The sequence below is a fragment of the Rhinoderma darwinii genome, chromosome 4 (genome assembly GCF_050947455.1).
Source record: "Rhinoderma darwinii isolate aRhiDar2 chromosome 4, aRhiDar2.hap1, whole genome shotgun sequence".
NCBI classification, from domain to species: domain Eukaryota; kingdom Metazoa; phylum Chordata; class Amphibia; order Anura; family Rhinodermatidae; genus Rhinoderma; species Rhinoderma darwinii.
This window is the reverse complement of record NC_134690.1, coordinates 355,096,376-355,117,950: the sequence shown is the minus strand read 5'-3', so window position 1 is coordinate 355,117,950 and position 21,575 is coordinate 355,096,376. Positions and strand designations below refer to the sequence as shown.

Genomic DNA, 21,575 nt, shown 5'->3' with positions numbered 1-21,575 from the left:
AAGCATCTTGACTAATAAGCTTGAATGTTTACATTCAGTGTATAATAAAATGACGCAGTTCAGTTAATAAAATCTCCTAACATTACTGCACAGATGTGAGATTATTTTACTTCTTTTTTTCTGCATCTTGATCACATATATAATCAATTTATAATAAGATAGACCGATCTGTCTCGCTATAAGTGTTTTTAATTATCCCAGGGGCACAGTCATGCTGGAACAGGAAAGTGCCTTCCCCAAACCGTTAGCACAAATTTGAAAGCATACAATTGTCTAAAATGTCTTTGTATGCTGTATTATTAACATTACCCCTCACTGGAAATAATGGGCACAGCCTGAAAAACAGCCCCAGCCCTCTTCCACCTAATTTTACAGTAGGCACTATGTATTCTGGTAGGTAATGTTCTCCAGGCATCCACACTACCCAGATTTGTCCATCAGACGTGCAGTGGCAGTGGGCTTTATACCACTCCAGCTGACTCTTTGCACATGGTGCTCTTAGCACAGTTGCCAGGACTGTCCCGATTTTATAGAGACAGTCCCGGCAAATTACTGTCCTGGACGTGTCCAGGCAACTGCCATATTCAGTTGTATCTGCATCCTCAGGACGCAGATACAATTAAATACTATGGCAGAGCAGGAAACTGTCCGCACGCTGCTCTGCAATTCACTCCACCTGGTACGGAATCTCCATCCAGAGTGCTGCCGACCCTCTGGTCAGGGATTCCGCTCTTGCAGGAGCCCCTGGCATCACTATCCATATATGGACGGTGACGTCGGGCTCCTCCAAGAGCGTAATCCCTGGCCAGAGAGTTACCGACGCTCTGGCCAGGTATTCAATTTCTAGAGAGACCCCCTGACGTCACTGTCCATATATAGACAGTGACGTCTGGGGCTCCAGCTGGAGCGGATTCCCAGGCCAGAGTATTCGGGTACGTTCACATGGCAGCGTTCGTAACAGCTGAAATTACGGGGCTGTTTTCAGGAGAAAACAGCACCGTAATTTCAGCCGTAATGGCATGTTGAGGCGCTATTTCGCTGCGTCCATTACGGACGTAAATGGAGCTGTTTTTCCATGGAGTCAATGGAAAACGGCTCCATTTACGTCTGAAGAAGTGACAGGCACTTCTTTGACGCGGGTGTCTTTTTTACGCCCCGCCTTATGACAGCAGGGCGTAAAAAAAATGACCGTCTGCACAGAACATCATAAGACCCATTCTAATGTATGGGCAGTTGTTTGCCGACGCTTTGGAGCCGCTATTTCGGACGTAATTCGGGGCAAAAACGCCCGAATTACGTCCGTAAATAGTGTGTGTGAACATACCCTTACCGATGTCGCCGGCATAAATTATAGTAAATTTGGCAGCCTACAGAGGGCCACAACCTCTTCTGCTAAGCCCACCCACTTTTTAGTAAAGAGTCATAAAAATCTCAAAACCTTTGAGGACTTTGCGACTTTTCTACGCCAGAAAACTTGTTTAAAACAAATTGTAATCTCCCCAAAGTATATTTGAAAATTACAGATTTTTTTTATTATGCAATAATTAGACTTTATTAACATACAATTAAAAATGCGTGATGTCATTTATCTTAAGTTATGGAAATAGTCCTGGGTAACGTATAGTCAAAAAAAAAAGTGCACAATAAGTAGTAGATACAAAATTGTCATTGGTTAGCTCCATGCAGACGCAGCCATTTTTCTGTTTTCATTTTCTTTTTAATCCTCCTATAATTATTTAATTTTTTTCATTAACATAGCCGTAAAAGGGCTTGTTTTTTTCAGAACGAGTTTTCGTTTTTAATGGAGCCATTTAATGTACTATATAATGTGCTGGAAAACTGAAAAAATAATTACTGTAGAGGGAAATGGGGGGGGGGGTAAAGATTTCTCCACTGTTTTTTGGGTTATGTCGTAATACAATTACGGCGATATCAAATTTGTATTGATTTTTATATTATATTTTACAAAGAAAAAACTATTTGTTAAAATAAATTGTTTTTGTTTCGCCGTAACTTTTTATTTGTTTTTGTCAATGAAGTGGTGAAGGCTTGTTTTTTGCGGGGCGAGCTGTAGTTTTATTGGCACAATTTTTGTTACATTTTTGTTACATACGTTTTGAACACTTTTTCATTTCATGTTTTTAGAGCTAAGGTGACCAAAAAAACAGCAGTTCTAGCAGTTTTTATTTATTTACGGCATTCATGCCGTTAAATAATGTTATTTGGTAATAATTCAGACTTTTCCAAACGCGGCAACACCAAGTTTATTTTTTTATTTCTACATTACTTTAGGGGAAAAATGGGAAAAGGGGGAATTTGGACTTTTAACATTTTGTATTTTTTTATACATTGCTAAAACTTTATTGAATTGTGTTTTACTCTTTTTTTTGTCATCCTAGTGGACTTGAATAAGCGATTATTTGAATTACCGGCTCCCATTAATTAGTGATCGTGGCATCAAAGTAGTTTGTGGCCGGGATCGGAGTTATCTCCAATTCCAGTCATTGCAGTGAAGTGTTGATTGTAACATACAGCTGACACTCGCTAACTCGCCCCATACCAACTAGGACGTACAGTTATGTCAGATGTTGCTAAGGGGTTGTAGATCAATTTGCCTATTAACTGTACTTTATACCTATTGATGTAGGAAAATGCATGGGCTTTTTTGGATGTTAAGCTTAATGTATGGATGCACATGGTGTCCCTAACGTTCTTTACTACTGAGCCGCAGGCACTCCATGTGCCGCTGTATGGTGCTCTATACAGATCAGTATTTCTGAGATATCCTCTCTTGGAAGACATCCTAGAAGCCATACTTCAAGAGGAGAGTAGCTCCGTAATTCATCTGGAATTCAAGTAGAATATGACAGATTAAACCTCTATAAGAAGTTGGAGGCATATGGAGGTACAGTATGGCCCCATACACTTAGATGAATGCCGTATTACGACTCCGTACAATTCAGAGGGTGTACAGAGTCACAATACGGTTGAATGAGGCGTAAAACTAACATATTCTGATCCAATGTAACATAGAAGACTGGCGTAAATTTTACAATACACAAATCTTTCGGCTCTCATAGCAAGACTAAAATCTCTTAATTTTTCTTGCTAAAAGTTTAATTCATGTGGGGAATAAACTGCACACATACATGCATCAAGAGTCACACGTTAAGTTGACTTTATTGTAGAGTTAATGAAAACATGATGTGCACCCTCGTGTAATTACCCACAGATGTATGACCTTTTTCTTCCACTCCAGCGGCACTAAATTATATTTTACGAGCAACGTGATGTTGTGGGACCCATTTTAAAAATAATAGTTGACTCAAGTGAGCTGTAATACTCTTACTGACATCATGCTGAACACTAAAGGACCTTCTGTTTAGATACAGTTGTCCACTCCCTTCTGAGCTTTGCACAGTTTAAATCTGATAATGTAAGCAGAACGTTTTTCCTCAGATTTTTGGCTTAAAATAAATGGATACTTACTCATGACTCACACATAAAATGACTTTGAACTTTCTATTTACGTTTTTATTTGGAAGAGAATATCTTAGTATTTTTTTGGGAGTATGTTTGTTTAATGGTGTCCAAAGAGAGGCAAAAGTTAAACTGTTATTATATAGATGTTAAGAATTTGTATTTGTTAAGCAACTGGTATTTAAAAGGTATATAAGTGTGCTTGCCTGTGTTTATATGTGTGTGTGTGTGTGTGTGTGTGTGTGCGTGCGTGCGTGCGTGTGTGTGTGTGTGTGTGTGTCTGTGTGTGTGTCTGTGTGTGTGTCTGTGTGTGTGTCTGTGTGTGTGTGTGTGTGTGTTTCTGTTTATTTTGTATTATAAAAAAATCTCTTAAAGTTATTAAACCTCCATGTGACATATTTTTTCATGTCTTAAAATATGGGAATGAGGGCAGTTAGAATTGTAATATTTTTTACTTTACTACAAACTTTATTTAACTGTTTTTTAGTTTTGTTTTGTTTTTCTTTGGGACTTGGACAAGCGATTACTTGTTCCAAGTACAATGCACAGCAATACCTATGTATTGCAATGTATTGTCCTTTTTAATAGGAGCAGCGAGATGGCAGACCTGGCGCCTTCATTAGGCGCTTCCCACCCCCACCAGCAATAAATATATGGAGAAAGCTGTCACTCAGAAGGGGATGGAGAAACCTCCAACTACACCTGAGAAAACTTTTTATCATTATGGATTGGATGGAGTTAGCTAGATAGTCAATATGAATTGGCAAGAAACTTTCATCTGGGGATGTGTCTTGCTGTAACTTTATTGGATAGGCTGCATTTATAACCTTTTGTAGTATTGAAGGTGCATGCATGACATCCAATGTCTCACATGAGCATCCTATTGTTTTCTAACAAAATCCTTCAGGTAAAGAGAAAAAAAACTTGTATGCACACTTTTATTTAGAAGTACAATTCTACTGTCCGCTCCTCATATTGCTAATAATGGAAACGCAACCTAGCTAGCAAGATAAGGAAAATATTCTCATAGGAGAAGAGAAACATTCTCAGAGGAAGTTCCTCTTCTCTGAGCTGAATGTAAGCTTGCATGCAGCCAAATCGCATGAATTACATTTTGTATTGCAACTCTCTTTGATGAAATCACATGAAAGTGTGTCATGTGGCTCACTTAGCCTTGGGCAGGCAAACACATACAGTGGCTGTTGGCCAAATCCTTATTCGGTCAGCAGCTATTTCCCCCAAGTGTGCATGTTTATTGATATACAGAGAGGGGAAAGAAATTGACAACACACTAGAGATTTCGGATGGCTAAAAAGGACGCCTTTGTGTGACCCCAAGTAGCGTGACATACTCCAACCAAAGGCAGATATCTGTGTAAAAGATGAACTGCCCGGTTGGATTTTTTGCAGTCGTTGTCGGGTTCAGTCTTGGAAAGCTGTTCATGCCAAATGACAGATCTGCATCCCATCAATAGGGCACAAGACCGAGATCGATCAGCGTTTTGTCATTTAACTTATAGCATTCACAGACCAACAGTAAGGCCCCATGCACACGACCGTGCCCGCAATCACGGCAATTGCGGGCACGGCCGGCCGCTGACTGACAGCCGCATTTTCGGGCCGTGCTCCCATACAAAGTATGGGAGCACGGCACGCAAAATGCGAGAGAACGGGCATGTTCCATAATTCCCGGAACATTTCCACGGCACTGACACCCTTCCGTAGTGCTACGGAAAGGTGTCAGTGTTCAATGAAAGTGAATGGCTCAGTTTTTGCGGACCGCAATTGCGGTCTGCAAAAACGGAGGTTTTTTGCTGTCGTGTGCATGGGGCCTAAATGATGTTATTTAAAAAAAATGGTCTTCTTGAATCCCTAATGTGTTGGACACTTCTGTCAGCACTTATCACCTGGTGAAACAAAGGATCATGCATGTTGAAATCCAATATTCTTGAACCTTATTTTCATATATAGCACACAATGGAGGACAGTCAGACTGACCTCATTGTTACAATTAGCAGCAGGACTGCTTCTAAATAATGATTCTGTTCTCTGTGTTTGGGCATTGCTAGGCAATGCCTGATCTGAATCTGGATTTGGTCATCATTTAGCTTTGCCTGGTTGAATAAAGCGGAGTGCCGTTCTTGGGCTATATATAATACAGGGTTGGATTACTCAGTTGCTGGTTATACTGTTTCTGGCATGTGCTGACTCTTTACAGATTCTTGTTTGAGACTTTGTTCCTTGTCTGTTTGTTTGTCTGTATCTGTATGTGTGTTTGTTTGCTCTGTGGGACCTGTTGGTCCCCTGAGGGTTCTAGTTTTTGTATAGTAGTTTGATGTTTATCCTGGAATCAGTAGTTCCACTGGTTTGTTTGCCTTTCCTGTGCATTTGGTCTGCTGCCAAGCTGCTGTCTTAACCTGCTGTGGGATAGTATTTAGATAGGGTCAGTCAATGCTGTAAACTCTTGTCCACTGTCTGTCTGTTATCTGCCTGCATGCTATTCATCTGCCTTCCATCCCATTTGTGCATCGTCTCTATCTTCTACTACCTTTGGTGTTTGGTTCCGATAGTTTACTGGTGAGTTACTTGTGCCTCTATTTTTCTGTCAGTGTTGATGCGTGCTTCACCCGTGGTCTTGAGCACCACCAGCGGCACAACACCGTTAAGTTGTCTGCGAGATCTGCAGACGCATTTATCTTATATGTTTGGCCAGCTTTAGACCCTTGTTTTTATCGGTTCTGTTTGTGCATCAGGAACGTTCTGTTCCAGTTTAGGAGTTAGGGACTCGCAAGTCTGGGGATCCTTGTCGTGGATTGCGAGCTTGCGTCCTTTTGGCCAAAATGATTACCAATACCCCAGGTATTTTTCATTATTATGTATATTCGCTTCTCTTGGACACAGCCGGGTCTTTGATGCTGGGAGAGCATGGTGTGTTGTTGTTTGGCATAGCAAGCAGGGTAGCCCGCTCTATGAATTATCAAGGCGTCACAAATAGGCTTCTACCTGGCTACACACGTTGTGCCTCATGACGTACACACTATCCCTCCATGTTTCACTCACTTGCACCCCATTATCCATTTATTTCTATTGAGGCACTTCATTTATTACTGCCCCCTATATTTCACTTATAGTATTACACTTGCACACACACTATTCATTTATTATTTCTTACTACACATCCCATGCACCACACACCACTCCCCTCAAGACTAGTGGGAGTGGCTATTATTATTTAAAGCACCTGCTCGCCCTTTCATCAGCATTTCTGGCCTGGCTGTGTCCATTTGCAAGTATGGCCTTTGTCGGTGTTTTTGTATATGTCCCTGTGTTTTTATCGGTTCAGCTTTAGACCCTGACTTACAGAAGCCCAATTTAATCAAAGGTGCATAGGGAGAATAGAAGGGTAGCTACAGGAAAAAAAAAAAGGAACATCAGTTCAAGGGAGAATTATGAACACCATAAATTAGAACCTGTATAACACCTCTTAAACCAATTCAAAATCTGTAATCGTGTGCCCCACCAATCATGTGCCATTTATAATACCGGTATCTTCTAATGTGGCAGAAGGGCTTCTGGTCTGCCTCAGACCCCTGGGCCCACGTGCGACTTCTACCTTTGCACCCCCTATAGCTATGCCCTGTTCACAATTCGTTTACATCCCAAATACCACAATTGGCAGACATGTCAATTGATGTGAACCTTTACCTGATTGTGTTGTATGTATATCTGGTAATAACATCTCAGCATAACAGCAGGTGTGAAGGATCCATTAACCTAAAACTGAGGAAAATAAGCACAGACATGCTACACAAAACAAGATCAACACAATAATGCTGAAAGAATTTTCTGTGCTGGAAGTGGCTCAAGAATCTGCATATTTACCTAGGAAGTTTCTGAACCTTGTTGCAGCAAGTGGACAGGATAATCCTTGCTAAGTCAAACATTTTCTTTCAAAAGAAAACACATACCATCGATTAACATTTTCTCCTAAATTAAATGTGCTCCAAAGCTTTTCTGCCCAAATCATACCGCTATAAAAAAATTGTTTTGGTAGCATGAACAATTTTAAATAAGTCTTCTATAAATTTGCTGACAATAAAGCAATAAAAAAACCTAGAGACATTCGAAGGTGAATAAAAAAATAAATACATTTGCCTGGAGTGATCAGTGCTCCTTATACCCCATAAGTGCTAACACTACTAGGCCAAGTATTTATCATGTAAAGGGGTGATCTGCCTAACAAGGTAGCCTCTCTGTTCCGTGGTCTAAACCTGATTGTGCTATGTACCATCCCTACTACCCCACACCATGTAATAGACGTGAACTCTTGTGAATGACGAGCATAACATGGGGCATAAGGTGTCACTCGATCAGTTCATACCTGTCCAGGCACAGAGGAGATAGGTGCTGAGGGAAGTGGATCCCTGACAAGTCCCCCTTTTGCATAATCGAAACGGAGGAAGCAGGTGCACTAGGCCCTTTAGGGGTGAAATGAGTGCCCAGTAGTTTTGCTTGGAATTTGTTTTTATCCATTAGTTGTTATTGGTGAATCCTTTTAATCTAATTCCTATGAGTCCTGGCAAACTCTTAATATGTCAGTGATTTTATACGGAGGTTTCTCATATGCACATGTTTCTTAGCACACGGATCCTTTCCTGAGCGATCAAGAAAGCCTATAAGCATCTCCTTCTCCTGATCTCACAGCACTGGATGTGATCCAATCCTTAGTTTTTCCCATTCCACAGAGCTATAATACATATGTGTAAAACCGGCCTTATGGGCTGTATCCTGTACTAGTCCAGTCAATCAGAAAGAAGGGGTGAATGGTCAGATATTACCTGATTTAGCAATCAAAATGTATACAAAAATAAAAAAATAAAAATGCTATAACAGTCCCTTTAACAGAGTGTTAGTATGAACACTAGGAAAGCTTTTTACTGGTGCATCATTTATAAGCAGTCAAACATTTTCCTTCCTTGAAGTTCTATTTTCCCAGGCTTGTTTTGCAGAATTGCACAACCCTATGTATTGACATTCCACATTCGCAAGACTGAGCATGAGATTATTTTTTTTCTTTAAAAAATAAAAAAAGGAATGTAGTTATTATGAATAAGCCATCTCCAGAGAAAATATAAACTTTCTTCATATTAAATGTACAAGAATGAAAACTGTATAAATAAACAGGTTTATAAACACATTAAAGAGATAGGAAAACAATAAGCTCCGAGGCTCAAAAGTGTGGTGAATAAAATGGAAATGGTTAATGCAATAACCTAATCTATGTACAATGGAAAGAAAAACAAAAGAAGATGTAGGCTGTAGGCTGTCAGAGCATGCTGGGAGTTGTAGTTTTGCAACTGCTGGACAGCCACAAACTGAAGACCAGTGCTCTAAAGGCAACAAATGTATGGACGGGTAAAAATCAAACCTGTCAGATTTCCCTTACCACAGACAATGAGATACGGCCTATCAAACCTATGTGGGCAATAACAGGTGTTCCCTTTAGTAAGAGTCCTTTTACACATGAAGATACATTTGTAAAAATAAGTACGGATGGATGATATAGCGAATTATTAATGTTCGAAAGACAATATGAGTAACAGTAATCGTATGGTTTTTGGTTAATTCAATTGCTTTTGAGATCGTGTGTTGGTGGGCAATAATTCCACACCTCCTGTCTCGTATGTTAACGACTAGCAGACTCCTGTTTACACGAGGGCATGTACCAAATGATCATTTTTAGGTCGCCATTAAAGATTCAATAAACAACAAGCAAGCAATTTCTCGCTGATCGTGCAATCACTGCACATGTTTACACTAGATGACAGGTTACTGGGAGATTACGCTTCTTCTGCTGTAACTAGCACAGAAACAGTAACGAAGTGCACAGATTGTGAATAGACATCCCGTGGAATGTCTATTCACTGTCTAAACACTTCAGTATTGTTAATGTGTTAGTATAAGACAGCACATAAGGATCTAGCAGGATCCCTACGCGCTGAGTAAATGAATGGAGAGGAGTGCATGACGCTGATTGGTCAGCGTCATACACTCCTCTGTACAACGCCCACTTGGTCTAAAGTAAAACACGCCCACTTGGGCATTAAGCAACTCATTGGCATAAATCTAAAATCACTAATAAAGTGGTAAAAACAGATCGTTTTTTAAAATAAAAAGCATTACTGTCACCTACATTATAGCGCCCATCTCCGTATGTAGGAGATAGGGCACTTATAATGTGGTGACAGAGCCTCTTTAAGTAGCACATTTTATCACCCATTTTATCATCAGGGAAGGTGTCACGAAAAATTTTTCTTTATATGTTATTGCTTTTAGTATGTCATTAACCCCTTAATGACCGCCGATACGTCTTTTTACGGCGGTCATTAGTGGGCTTTATTCTAGAGCGCCGCCAAACTACGTCGCTGCTGTAGAATAAAGTAAACAGAGCAGGGAGCCGTGAAATCTCCCTGCTCTCAGCTGCCAGAAGCAGCTGAGGGCTGGGGGCGTCCCTGCTCTGCCGGGTGAGATCGATATTAGTATCGATCTCACCTGTTTAACCCTTCAGATGCGGTGCGCAATAGCGAGCACCGCATCTGAATGGTTTTGGAGAGAGGGAGGGAGCTCCCTCTCATCTCACTGACACCCGGCGATAAAATCGCCGAGTGTCTGTGTCTTCTATGGCAGCCGGGGGTCTAATAAAGACCCCCAGGTCTGCCTGCAGCGAATGCCTGCTAGATCATGCCGCAGGCATGACCTAGCAGATGCCTGTCCGTTTTAAACGGACAGGCAGTAATACACTGCAATACAAAAGTATTGCAGTGTATTATAATAGCGATCGGAGGATAGGGAAGTCCCCTAGTGGGACTAGTAAAAAAGTAAAAAAAGTTTAATAAAGTTAATTTAAAAAAAAAGTGAAAAAAAAAAATGAAAAACCCAGCTTTTCCCCTTACAAAATGCTTTACTATTAAAAAAAACTACAATAAAGCAAAAAAGTTACACATATTTGGTATCGCCGCGTCCGTAACGACCCCGACTATAAAGCTGTTACATTATTTAACCCGCACTGTGAACGCCGTAAAAAATAAAATAAAAAACAATGGAAAAATTGCTGTTTTCTGTTAATCCTGACTTTAAAAAAATGTGATAAAAAGTGATCAAAAAGTCGCATCTACTCTCAAATGGTACCAATAAAAACTGCAAGTCGTCCCGCAAAAAACAAGACCTTATACAGCTATGCCGACGCAAAAATAAAAAAGTTACAGCTCTTCGAATGTGACAATGGAAAAATCTAAAAAATGGCTTGGACATTAGGGCCCAGAATGCCAGCAGGGGGAAGGGGTTAAAATACATTGTATTTATTTGTGTTTTTGTGTTGCACTTTTTTCTTTCTTTTACTTCTCTATGGGGGCTGCCATTTTTTTTTTCATCTCTGTATGTGTCAATTAACGACATACGCAGAGATGGAATACGGCACATACATCCCCATAGAGAATGCGAACGGGAGCCGTTCCATTCACTACAGCGTAGGCCGTCTGTGTGGGAACGGCGCATGAGCCGCTCCCACACAGTCCAAAAGGAAGGTCTTCGGCAGAGCAACATCTGGCGCCATTTTCATGGGCACCGGAAGCCGCGGCCGGACAGTAAGATGACTACTTCCGGCCATATGTTCAGACGCACGGACTAGGAGTGGAGGGAGCGGAGGCAGCGACAGCGGCGGTGGCAGGAGCAGGTAAGTTATGTTTGTGTATGTGATGTGTGTGTATGTTCATCTTATACTGTCTGATTACCACTGTGTCTAATCCTCCTACACTGTGCATTCGCTCAAAAAATGGCAGCACACAGTGTAGGAGGTTTGAACATTCAACCCCCTCCTTTCTCCTGGTACTAGCCAGGATAAAGGAGGGGGAATTGTTTGAGGACCCTAGCGCTAGTGTGTCTTCTCCAATTTTGCAGCATAAAGCAATGTGGTTGCTTTTACACATGTCAATGCTGCAATGATGCTCAACTGTTTCCGCCATTCCCTTAGACATTGAAAGAAGCGACAACGTGCATGCTCGACCGCCGCTCCATTAAATGTCCTCCTCAAAGCAGTAAGGAGGAACGGTTTGTGTCCCAGAGATGGGGCTCCCAGCGTTTAGAAAATTATGAACTATCCTGTGGATAGGTGATAAATTCTCATTCTGGGAAAATTATTCTGAACTTAGAGGGAATAATTTACAGCAACATTTCGGGCCTACTCTGCCCATAACTAGACAAGTCAACACAGAGATTTATCCTGTTAAAAAATATGTTGATGCAGGAGTTATTAATACAGAGGGGCTATATGATTAGTTCTGACCTACAGACAACTCGTTCCAGTGCACATAGCCTTTAATATCTCCTCGACCCAAAATACAAAATAATGAGCATTTGCTACAGCCTTCTATAGCTTAGTAGCGGTGGGGCTAGATTTATTACTTTTGTCCTAAATTTAGACAGGTTAACTAGACCAGTCAGGTACAAGCTGCTCTGAAATATATCACAATGGTGCACGCTGTGTTTTAAATTTTGCACAACTCGCTAGACATGTCATACACTTTTCTCTTTTTTTACACCACTTATTTACATCTCTACAGTATTAAAAATAAAAACAGCACATGCCATTAATAAATATGGTGGATTTCCTAAGTTCTCTTAGTCACTCTCCCCTTTCTAGACTTATTTTAAAACTGTCGAGGAAGGTGCAAAAAGTGTCTAAAGTACATAATAAATATGCCGCACCCCAAGTATGCCAAGTTTTTGTGCAATATGTGCCAGAATTCTGGCGCATTTCGTTTAGTAAATTTCCTCCATGTAAACCTTTGATGGACATTTTTTTCTTTTTTTAATAAACAGGTCAGTTAGTGTGTTTGGTGTAACTTTATACTTAGTCTTTATTAAAAATTATAAGAGCTGAAACTTTAAAATGATTAAACTGAGACTATTCAACAAATTTTTAGGTCTTTCAATATTCTTAGTTTCTAGTTATAATTTGAAGTCCTTTAGTTGCAAAAAAGTTTTAAAAAATATAGGACAATTTTATCGCTTTACCTATAAAGTATTCTGCTAGCAAATATTTTTGTTTCTTCTAATAGACATAGATGAATGCCTAACTGGAACCCACAATTGCAGACCAGATCAAGTGTGCAATAATGTGAGAGGATCATTCACATGTCTGTGTCCCACAGGATATCAGAAAAGAGGGGAGCAATGTATTGGTGAGTAAAATTTCCTCATTGATAAATACTATGCATAGTCACAGCATAAATGGTTTACACATGTGAACAGTCACATAGAAAGCCGGAGTACAAGTCTACAACATTTGTTAGAGTGCACTCGGCTGTGTTGTGGCTTTACAAGCTCTGTGTTGTAAGTAGCTGTAATTCAGCCTCCATTGAAGCCTATGAGCCCATTCTGTACTTCCGTATGCCTTTAAGGCCACATGCACATGGCTGTAATTTTGATCCGCGAATACGGACCGTAATTGCAGATCAAAGTACGGACCCATTAATTTCTATTCTCTGGGCTGTAGAAATGACACACAAAAAAGAAGACATGTCCTAATTTTTTATTTTACGGACCGTGCTCCCATACTTTATAATGGGAGCATGGCCCGCAAATGGGTGCCAGTCCGTGGGTGGCCGTGTCCGTAATCACCGGCCGTAATTACGGGCACAGCCGTGTGCAGGGGGCCGAAAGCTATGTAAGTATTTATGCTTTTTTTTTTTAAATAAAAAATAAAACAATGTACCATATTATTTTAAACAACTTCGTAATTGGTTTTTATTTACTTATTTTTTTACTTTTTGAGCTACAGCTTCTATGTATTCTGGATACATAGAATATGTATCTTACGCTCAAACCCGAATCCGTCAAGTCTGCATTACTGACGGCTTTGGTGAAAAAAGGTCCTGCATGTCTCTGACACGCAGGATCCTCGTTATTGATCACATCTAAGTTTTGAACAATAGCATTCAAAAAAAGGTTTACATAGCCTTAAATTTCATATGGAGGCATACAGAGGTTTTTTTTATGTCAAATTCATATGAAATTCTTCAGAAAACAATTGTACAATGTTACATCAGATGCCGTATAATGTATGTATTTGCAGCTAGAAGCATTGCTTGTTGTGGAGAATATCCCGGTAATACTGTGCCGTACCAAGGCTACAACAGTGCATGAAGTGCTACTAGAGACTCTTTGTGCAGCCACAGAGACTCTGTGCACATTGCTGTCCTGTTTTTCCTGAATCTTGCATCTCCAACTTCCCTTGTGTGCCACCGTTTTTGGGCATGACCACACGTGGCGGATTTCCTCCGCAACTGTCCGCATCAATGCCGCACAGAATCTGCGTTGCAGATTCTGCTGCGGATCTGCACAAAATGTGCAGTAAATTGATGCGGACTAGCTGCTGCGGACTGCGGGAAAAGTGCTTCCCTTCTCCCTATCAGTGCAGGATAGAGAGAAGGGACAGCACTTTCCCTAGTGAAAGTAAAAGAATTTCATACTTACCGGCCGTTGTCTTGGTGACGCGTCCCTCTTTCGGCATCCAGCCCGACCTCCCTGGATGACGCGCCAGTCCATGTGACCGCTGCAGCCTGTGCTTGGCCTGTGATTGGCTGCAGCCGTCACTTAGACTGAAACGTCATCCTGGGAGGCCGGACTGGAGACAGAAGCAGGGAGTTCTCGGTAAGTATGAACTTATATTTTTTTACAGGTTGCTGTATATTGGGATCGGTAGTCACTGTCCAGGGTGCAGAAACAGTTACTGCCGATCGCTTAACTCTTTCAGCACCCTGGACAGTGACTATTTACAGACGTCTCCTAGCAACGCTCCCGTCATTACGGGAGCCCCATTGACTTCCTCAGTCTGGCTGTAGACCTAGAAATACATAGGTCCAGCCAGAATGAAGAAATGTCATGGCAAAAAAGCAAGACGCATCCGCAGCACACATGACATGTGCATGACAGCTGCGGACTTCATTGCGGAACTTAGAATCTCCATTGAAGTCAATGGAGAAATTCCGCCATGAGTCCGCCACTGCTCCGCAACAGACAGAGCATGCTGCGGACACCAAATTCCGCTCCGCAGCCTATGCTCCACAGCGGAATGTTACGCATCGTCTAAACGAACACTTCTAAATAGAAGTGGAAGTCAATGCAGAAACGGCTCCGCTGCGGATTAACGCTGCGGAGTGTCCGCAGCGGAATTTAAGTGAAATTCCGCCACGTGTGAACCCAGCCTTTCCCTCGTCTTCCTCCTTGCAGACTCTTTTTTTTTTTAACTTTCATTGTTACTCATCCCACTCCATGCTTCTTCTTCACTCCTGTACCTCCCAGTTTGTCCTTCTCATGTTTTTGTATGTTCTTACACACTCAATCTGCTAATGTCGCTTGGGTGTCATATGTGTACCAATATCACCTAGTGTTACTCTAAATCAAACAACATTTTTAATCTTCCAGATTACAGTAATACTAAGGCCTTACTTTACTGTCTATAGTATGGCCGGAACCCTTTTTTGGTTTTTGCTTTCTCTATCCTTTCTGTTGTGTCATGTTTTGGAAATACTGTATGTCTATTAAATGTATTGGTGAAGTCAAGTATTTCCTAAATATGGAAAGATACAGGGGCGGAAACATGAATAAGGTAAAGGGTATCCTTATATGGGAATGCTGTATTAAGGATTATATTGGGTAAAAAAAATGGTATGGTAATTTAAATAGGATCTGTTGTGTCCCCAGAAAAGGTAATTAGCCGCCATACCTGTATTGCTGCCTTGCCCCTGATTCCAGTGCCATTTATTTAAAGTTGCTAGGTGCCTCCGTGCCCTGGCTGAAATCAGGGGAAAGGCAGCAATACAGGTATGGTAGCAGATTACCTTTTCTGGGGACATGACAGGTCCTTTTAAGTTTGGTTCAGTAGAGCCACAGGGGTTCGGGGTGTTGCATAATAAAGAGGCTAAAATGTGGCCATATTACGGCCTTATTAAAGCCTCATGACTTGTGGCACAGCCTGCCTATATAAATCACATTTGCTTGTTCCACCAGTTTTACCATTGCATCAAATAATGCTAGAATAAAGAATATATTCCCATTTTTCTTTATCTGACAATGTAGACATCGACGAATGTTCAATATCTTCCTTTTGCCACCATCGCTGTGTGAACACACTTGGTTCATATTACTGCCAGTGCAACCCAGGCTTTCAGTTTGCTTCTAATAACTACAGCTGTATAGGTAAGTTATATAGTTTTATATCCTCGATGTTTTAAAAAAATAACCTGTAAAAGACTAATCACTTGTTTTTGCCACCGACTAACAAAATATTACATGTCTAAAATTATTTATTTTCCCAACTCTTTAAAAAAGGACAAAAGATTGTGTTACCGCCTTATAGAACAGACAGGAGCTTCTTATAATTAATTATGGGGCGCTATCTTCGGCAGCTCCATAGAAATGAATGGAGCGGTGGCCAAGCATGCGTAGTACCACTTTATTTATAAGGAGCTCACAGGAACGGCAAGGTAAGCCAGTTCTCGTGATCGGTGGGGGTCCCAGCGGTCCAACCCCCATGATCAGATATTTATCACCTATCCTGTGGATAGGTAATAAATATTGATTATGGGAAAATGCCTTTAAATGTGTATTCCAGTTGCAACAAGTTATCACCTATCCACTGGATAGGTAATAACTGTTAGATCGGTGAGGGTCTGACTGCTGAGACCCCCACTGATCGCACAGCGCAATTTCAATCAATGCCACTGCGTTTGAATGGAGTGGCAGGCAGGGCACATGCTTGGCCGCTACTCCATTCAACTCCTCCCGGCAAGCGGACTTGCCACTGGGGGGAACAGGAACACAGGACCCCCGTTCTTGCAGCTGGTGGGTCTCAGCGGTCTGACTCCCATTGATGTAACACTTATCACCTATCCAATGGATAGGTGATAACTTGCTACAACCGGAATAACCCTTTAAGGCCCTTTTTACATGGGCCAAACATTCGGCAAACGAGCGCTCTAACGAACGCTCGTCTTGATCATTGCCTTGTGTAACATGGTGGTCATAAGTATGTGAAAAATCCTTTACCAAACATATAACCATGCAATCTCTGGGACCATTCTTCATGGTTTGGGCTGTGCCACATGCTTACATTGAAGTGGAATATTCTACAGCTACAGCATTCTATGGCATTCTAGAGAATTTTGTGATTCCAACTTTTGTGGCAACAGAGCCATGATCTCGACATTATTGAATGCCTTTTCATGAACTGCAAAACATTAGTGCCCCAACTCTCTTAAAGCCGATCTTTCAGCATACTTTGCTGCCATGTTTAAAGGCAACATAGTATAGAGACAGGTCCGCTCTCCTTAACCCAAACGGCACAAAAAATATTGTTCCGTTTGTCTAATACGAGTTATCAAAGATTGCAGTGGACTTATAATTATGTCTGGTGTATTCATGAGGGGAACAAACCCCCTGCCTTCTCCTGCCCCTCTCACCAGTGAGTGTCCAACTGGTATGTATCTGCATGTAAATACGCAGCCCGTCAGTCACTGGTAAGAGAGGCAGGGGGAACGCTCCACGAATGAATACACCAGACTCATAACTATGAGTTTGGTGTATTGTTTGATGGCTCATATTAGCCAAGCAGCAAGCAGACTGGTTGCCATACTCTGCTGCCCTTTAACAGGGCAGCATAGTATGCTGACAAATCCGCTTTAAACTGGCCATTCACATGAAATAGCTGCAGGTCAAAACAACAGTCATCTCCTGTAACATCTGGCAGACATTGCTCATCCCCCAGGGGAACAAAAAATTTGGCATGTTTAATAACATTGTGGAACAATTGTATAACAATTATATTAGAATGGTGAATGGCCAGTTTAATGCTCTTGTGACTGAGTAGACATGAAGACCCTCAGTCATATCACCAAAGTCTAGAGGAAGCTTTTCTCCAAATAATGGAACGATAACATCAAGGGGGGTGGTGATCCGCATGTTAATGTACATGGTTTTTTAATTAAATATTCAACAAGCACATAAGAATGAGATGTTCAATTTTCTGCATATTTTGTAGTGTATATACTGTATGTTCTATGAAAGCAGCAAAATAAAGCTCTGCATTTGCAGCCACTTTCCTTCATGGTTTCTTGCTTCCTAGAAACACTTCATTATGGACTTCACAACAGTAAGAAAGTCATGGACTTGAAAATGTTAGGAAATCCACTTAGAGGAAGACCTCACAATCATAGGACTGCCACTAAGAGACAAATTTCACTATTGTAGGAAAACCACCTAGGATCAGACCTTGTTCTTTCGGGAAAGATACAAATAAATAGACCTCATCTTGATAAGACTGTCACCTAGAGAAAGGCATGTGAAGGACAAGTATACTCATTATCCTTCATTTAGTGAGACATGAAATATTTTATTCATTGACATTTATGAAATAGGTACTTAAAAATTCTGAAATATATTGCATATGATTAGTCAAAGAAATTAATTCTACTTGAAGTGAAGTTCCAGTAAGGGTCAGTTCACATGTTGTGTAAATACTGCGGATTTTCCGCAATGGAATTTGTTGCGGAAAATCCGCAGCAAATACAGTAGCAGCAAAGTGGATGAGATAAAACAAATCTCATCCGCACGGCTGCGTAAATACTGAGCAGAAAAATCACTCAGAAATTGACCTGCAGTGCGGAATTTTATTCCGCAGCATGTCAATTGTATTTGCGTATACGCTGCTTATTTGATGCGGGTTTCCTCATTGAATTCAATCGGGAAGTAAAATTCGCAATAAATAGCAGTTGTTGCATTTTTTGTGACAGGTTCGCAGCGCTTCCGCTGCAAAAAATGCAACTCAGTAAAAAAAAAATCTTATACTTACCCAGGAGTCTGTGTTTCTTCCTCCAGGCCGGCCTCCTGGGATGACGTTTCATCCCATGTGACCGCTGCAGCCAATCACAGGCTGTAGCGGCAGTCACATGGGATGAAACGTCATCCCAAGAGGCTGGCCTGGGTGACGTCAGGGGGCCAGCCTCCTGGGATGATGCTTCATCTCATGTCACCGCCACTGCAGCCAATTATGGGTTGCAGCGGTCTTCTGGGTTGAGTCGTCATCCCAGGAGGCCGGCCTGTTGCAGTTTTTCGCAGCGGACATTCCAGGCGAGAAATTGCACCACAGTTTGGTGCGGTTTTTCGCCCGGAATTCCCTGCAGCACACAGGGTGGATACGCAGCCTGAAAGTAAGAGCCAGTGTTTTTGTAATATATCTTCATTTACCTATTAAACTTTTTGTTGAACATTTTTATGGTATTGTATATAATATATGAAATAACACGATATGTTTACTTAAATCTACAGATGTTGATGAATGTAGCACCAGCAGCCCTTGCGCACAAGAATGCTATAATATGATCGGCTCGTACATGTGTCAGTGTAATCCGGGCTATGAACTGAGCAGAGACAGAGTCAATTGTGAAGGTAAATATCCACCATATGTACATTTCATCTAATTCTTATTTGGTGTGCTTGGGTTTGTTTTGTTTTTTTTGGTATACTTTAGGACAAATTAACACGATGCGTATTACGTGTGGATTTGTGACGCATATTTTCCTGTGGCAGATACGCAGCGTAGTACAGTATCAGCAAATTAAATCACATTTCAAGTAATCTCATCTACACATTGCAGAATTTTTAAATTGACCTGGGGTGCGTATCTTAAAATCTGCAGCATGTCAATTTATCTTGCGTTTCTGCCTGCGAATTGTATATATTTTTTCTTTTTTTGCGAATTGTATATGCCAAGTTTATAAAAAAACAAAACGTAACAAAATCTGCAGCATAAAACCACACCCATTTCCGCATCAAAATTTAAAATACGCACCTCACAACGCATCAAAAAACGCACTATTGGGTGCGTATTTTACCTGCAGAATTACCTGCAGATTTTGTGCATCAAATTACGCAACGTGGGCCAGGCTGTGATAGGCTCTCCCACTCCTCAGCCTCCCAGCCTGACTGATAGAAGATCGTGTCACTCTCTCAGACTTAGGCCTCATTTACACGAGCGTGTGCGTTTTGCGCGCGCAAAAAACGCTGCGTTTTGCGCGCGCAAAAGGCACTTGGCAGCTCCGTGTGTCATCCGTGTATGATGCGCGGCTGCGTGATTTTCGCGCAGCCGCCATCATAGAGATGAGGCTAGTCGACGCCCGTCACTGTCCAAGGTGCTGAAAGAGCTAACTGATCGGCAGTAACTCTTTCAGCACCCTCGACAGTGAATGCCGAACACAATATACACCAACCTGTGAATAAAAAAAGACTTTCATACTTACCAAGAACTTCCTGCTTCCCCCAGTCCGGGCTCCCGGCCGTTGCCTTGGTGACGCGTCCCTCTCTCGTCATTCAGCCCCACCTCCCAGGATGACGCCGCAGTCCATGAGACCGCTGCAGCCTGTGATTGGCTGCAGCCTGTGCTTGGCCTGTGATTGGCTGCAGCTGTCACTTTGACTGAACTGTCATCCCGGGAGGTCGAACCGGAGTTATCGGTAAGTCAGAACGTCTTTTTTTTTTTACAGGTTCATGGATTTTCGGAGCGGAAGTCACTGTCCATGGTGCTGAACCAGTTTAACGCTTTCAGCACCGTGGACAGTGACTGTCTCCTGACGTCGCGTACCCGAACATTTTTTACCGGTTTCGGTCAAAACGAGTTTGGCCGAACCCGGTGAAGTTCGGTGCGCTCATCTCGAATTTGACACTCCGTTTGGATGTTTGTAAACAGAAAAGCACGTGGTGCTTTTCTGTTTACATTCAGGAGTTTGACAGCTCTTGCGCGAATCACGCAGTTCGCACGGAAGTGCTTCCGTGCGGCATGCGTGGTTTTCACGCACCCATTGACTTCAATGGGTGCGTGAGTGCGCGAAAAACGCACGATTATAGAACATGTCGTGAGTTTTTTTCTGCGCACACGCGCTGAGCGCAATTCACGCATCGTCTAAACTGCCCCATTGACTAATATAGGTGCGTACGACATGCGTGCAAAGCACGCGCGTCGCACGCGCGTATAATACGTTCGTGTAAATGAGGCCTTAGGAGCAGGTGCAGACTGATTACCCACGGGCGTCGACACAGAAGCTGTGTCTGGCAGATCCTTTACAATAGGTGTATAGAGGCCCATTTCCAGCAACCATCACTCCAGTGCTCTAATGGTACATTGTGTTTGCTAACTGTGTTAGAAGGCTAATGGATGATTAGAACACACTTGAAACCCCTTGTGCAATTATGTTAGCACCGCTGTAAACAGTTTTGCTGTTTAGAGGAGCTATAAAACTGACCTTCCTTTGAGCTAGTTGAGAATCTGGAGCATTACATTTGTGGGTTCGATTAAACTCTCAAAATGGCTAGAAAAAGAGAGCTTTCATGTGAAACTCGACAGTCTATTCTTGTTCTTAGAATTGAAGGCTATTCCATGCGAGAAATTGCCAAGAAACTGAAGATTTCCTACAACGGTGTGTACTACTCCCTTCAGAGGACAGCACAAACAGGCTCTAACCAGAGTAGAAAGAGAAGTGGGTGGCCCCGCTGCACAACTGAGCATCAAGACAAGTACATTAGAGTCTCTAGTTTGAGAAATAGACGCCTCACAGGTCCTCAACTGGCAGCTTCATTAAATAGTACCCGCAAAACGCCAGTGTCAACTTCTACAGTGAAGAGGCGACTCCGGGATGCTGGCCTTCAGGGCAGAGTGGCAAAGAAAAAGCCATAGCTGAGACTGGCTAATAAAAGGAAAAGATTAATATGGGCAAAAGCACACAGACATTGGACAGAGGAAGATTGGAAAAAAGTGTTAGGGACAGACAAATCGAAGTTTGAGGTGTTTGGATCACACAGAAGAACATTTGTGAGACGCAGAACAACTGAAAAGATGCTGGAAGAGTGCCTGACGCCCTCTGTTAAGCATGGTGGAGGTAATGTGATGGTTTGGTGTTGCTTTGGTGCTAGTAAAGTGGGAGATTTGTACAAGGTAAAAGGGATTTTGAATAAGGAAGGCTATCACTCCATTTTGCAACGCCATGC

At 41.8% G+C, this 21,575-nt stretch overlaps 1 protein-coding gene across 1 annotated transcript in view; it reads left to right on the top strand.

Moving 5' to 3' along the window:
* The window catches only part of EFEMP1 (EGF containing fibulin extracellular matrix protein 1), a 72,185-nt gene that overhangs the window by 38,385 nt on the left and 12,225 nt on the right, over positions 1–21,575 (top strand). Inside the window, exons 5-7 of the mRNA XM_075862985.1 lie at positions 12,596–12,718; positions 15,618–15,737; positions 18,864–18,983. Of these exons, the coding sequence (XP_075719100.1) occupies positions 12,596–12,718; positions 15,618–15,737; positions 18,864–18,983 (363 nt within the window). The remainder of the gene's footprint in view (positions 1–12,595; positions 12,719–15,617; positions 15,738–18,863; positions 18,984–21,575) is intronic.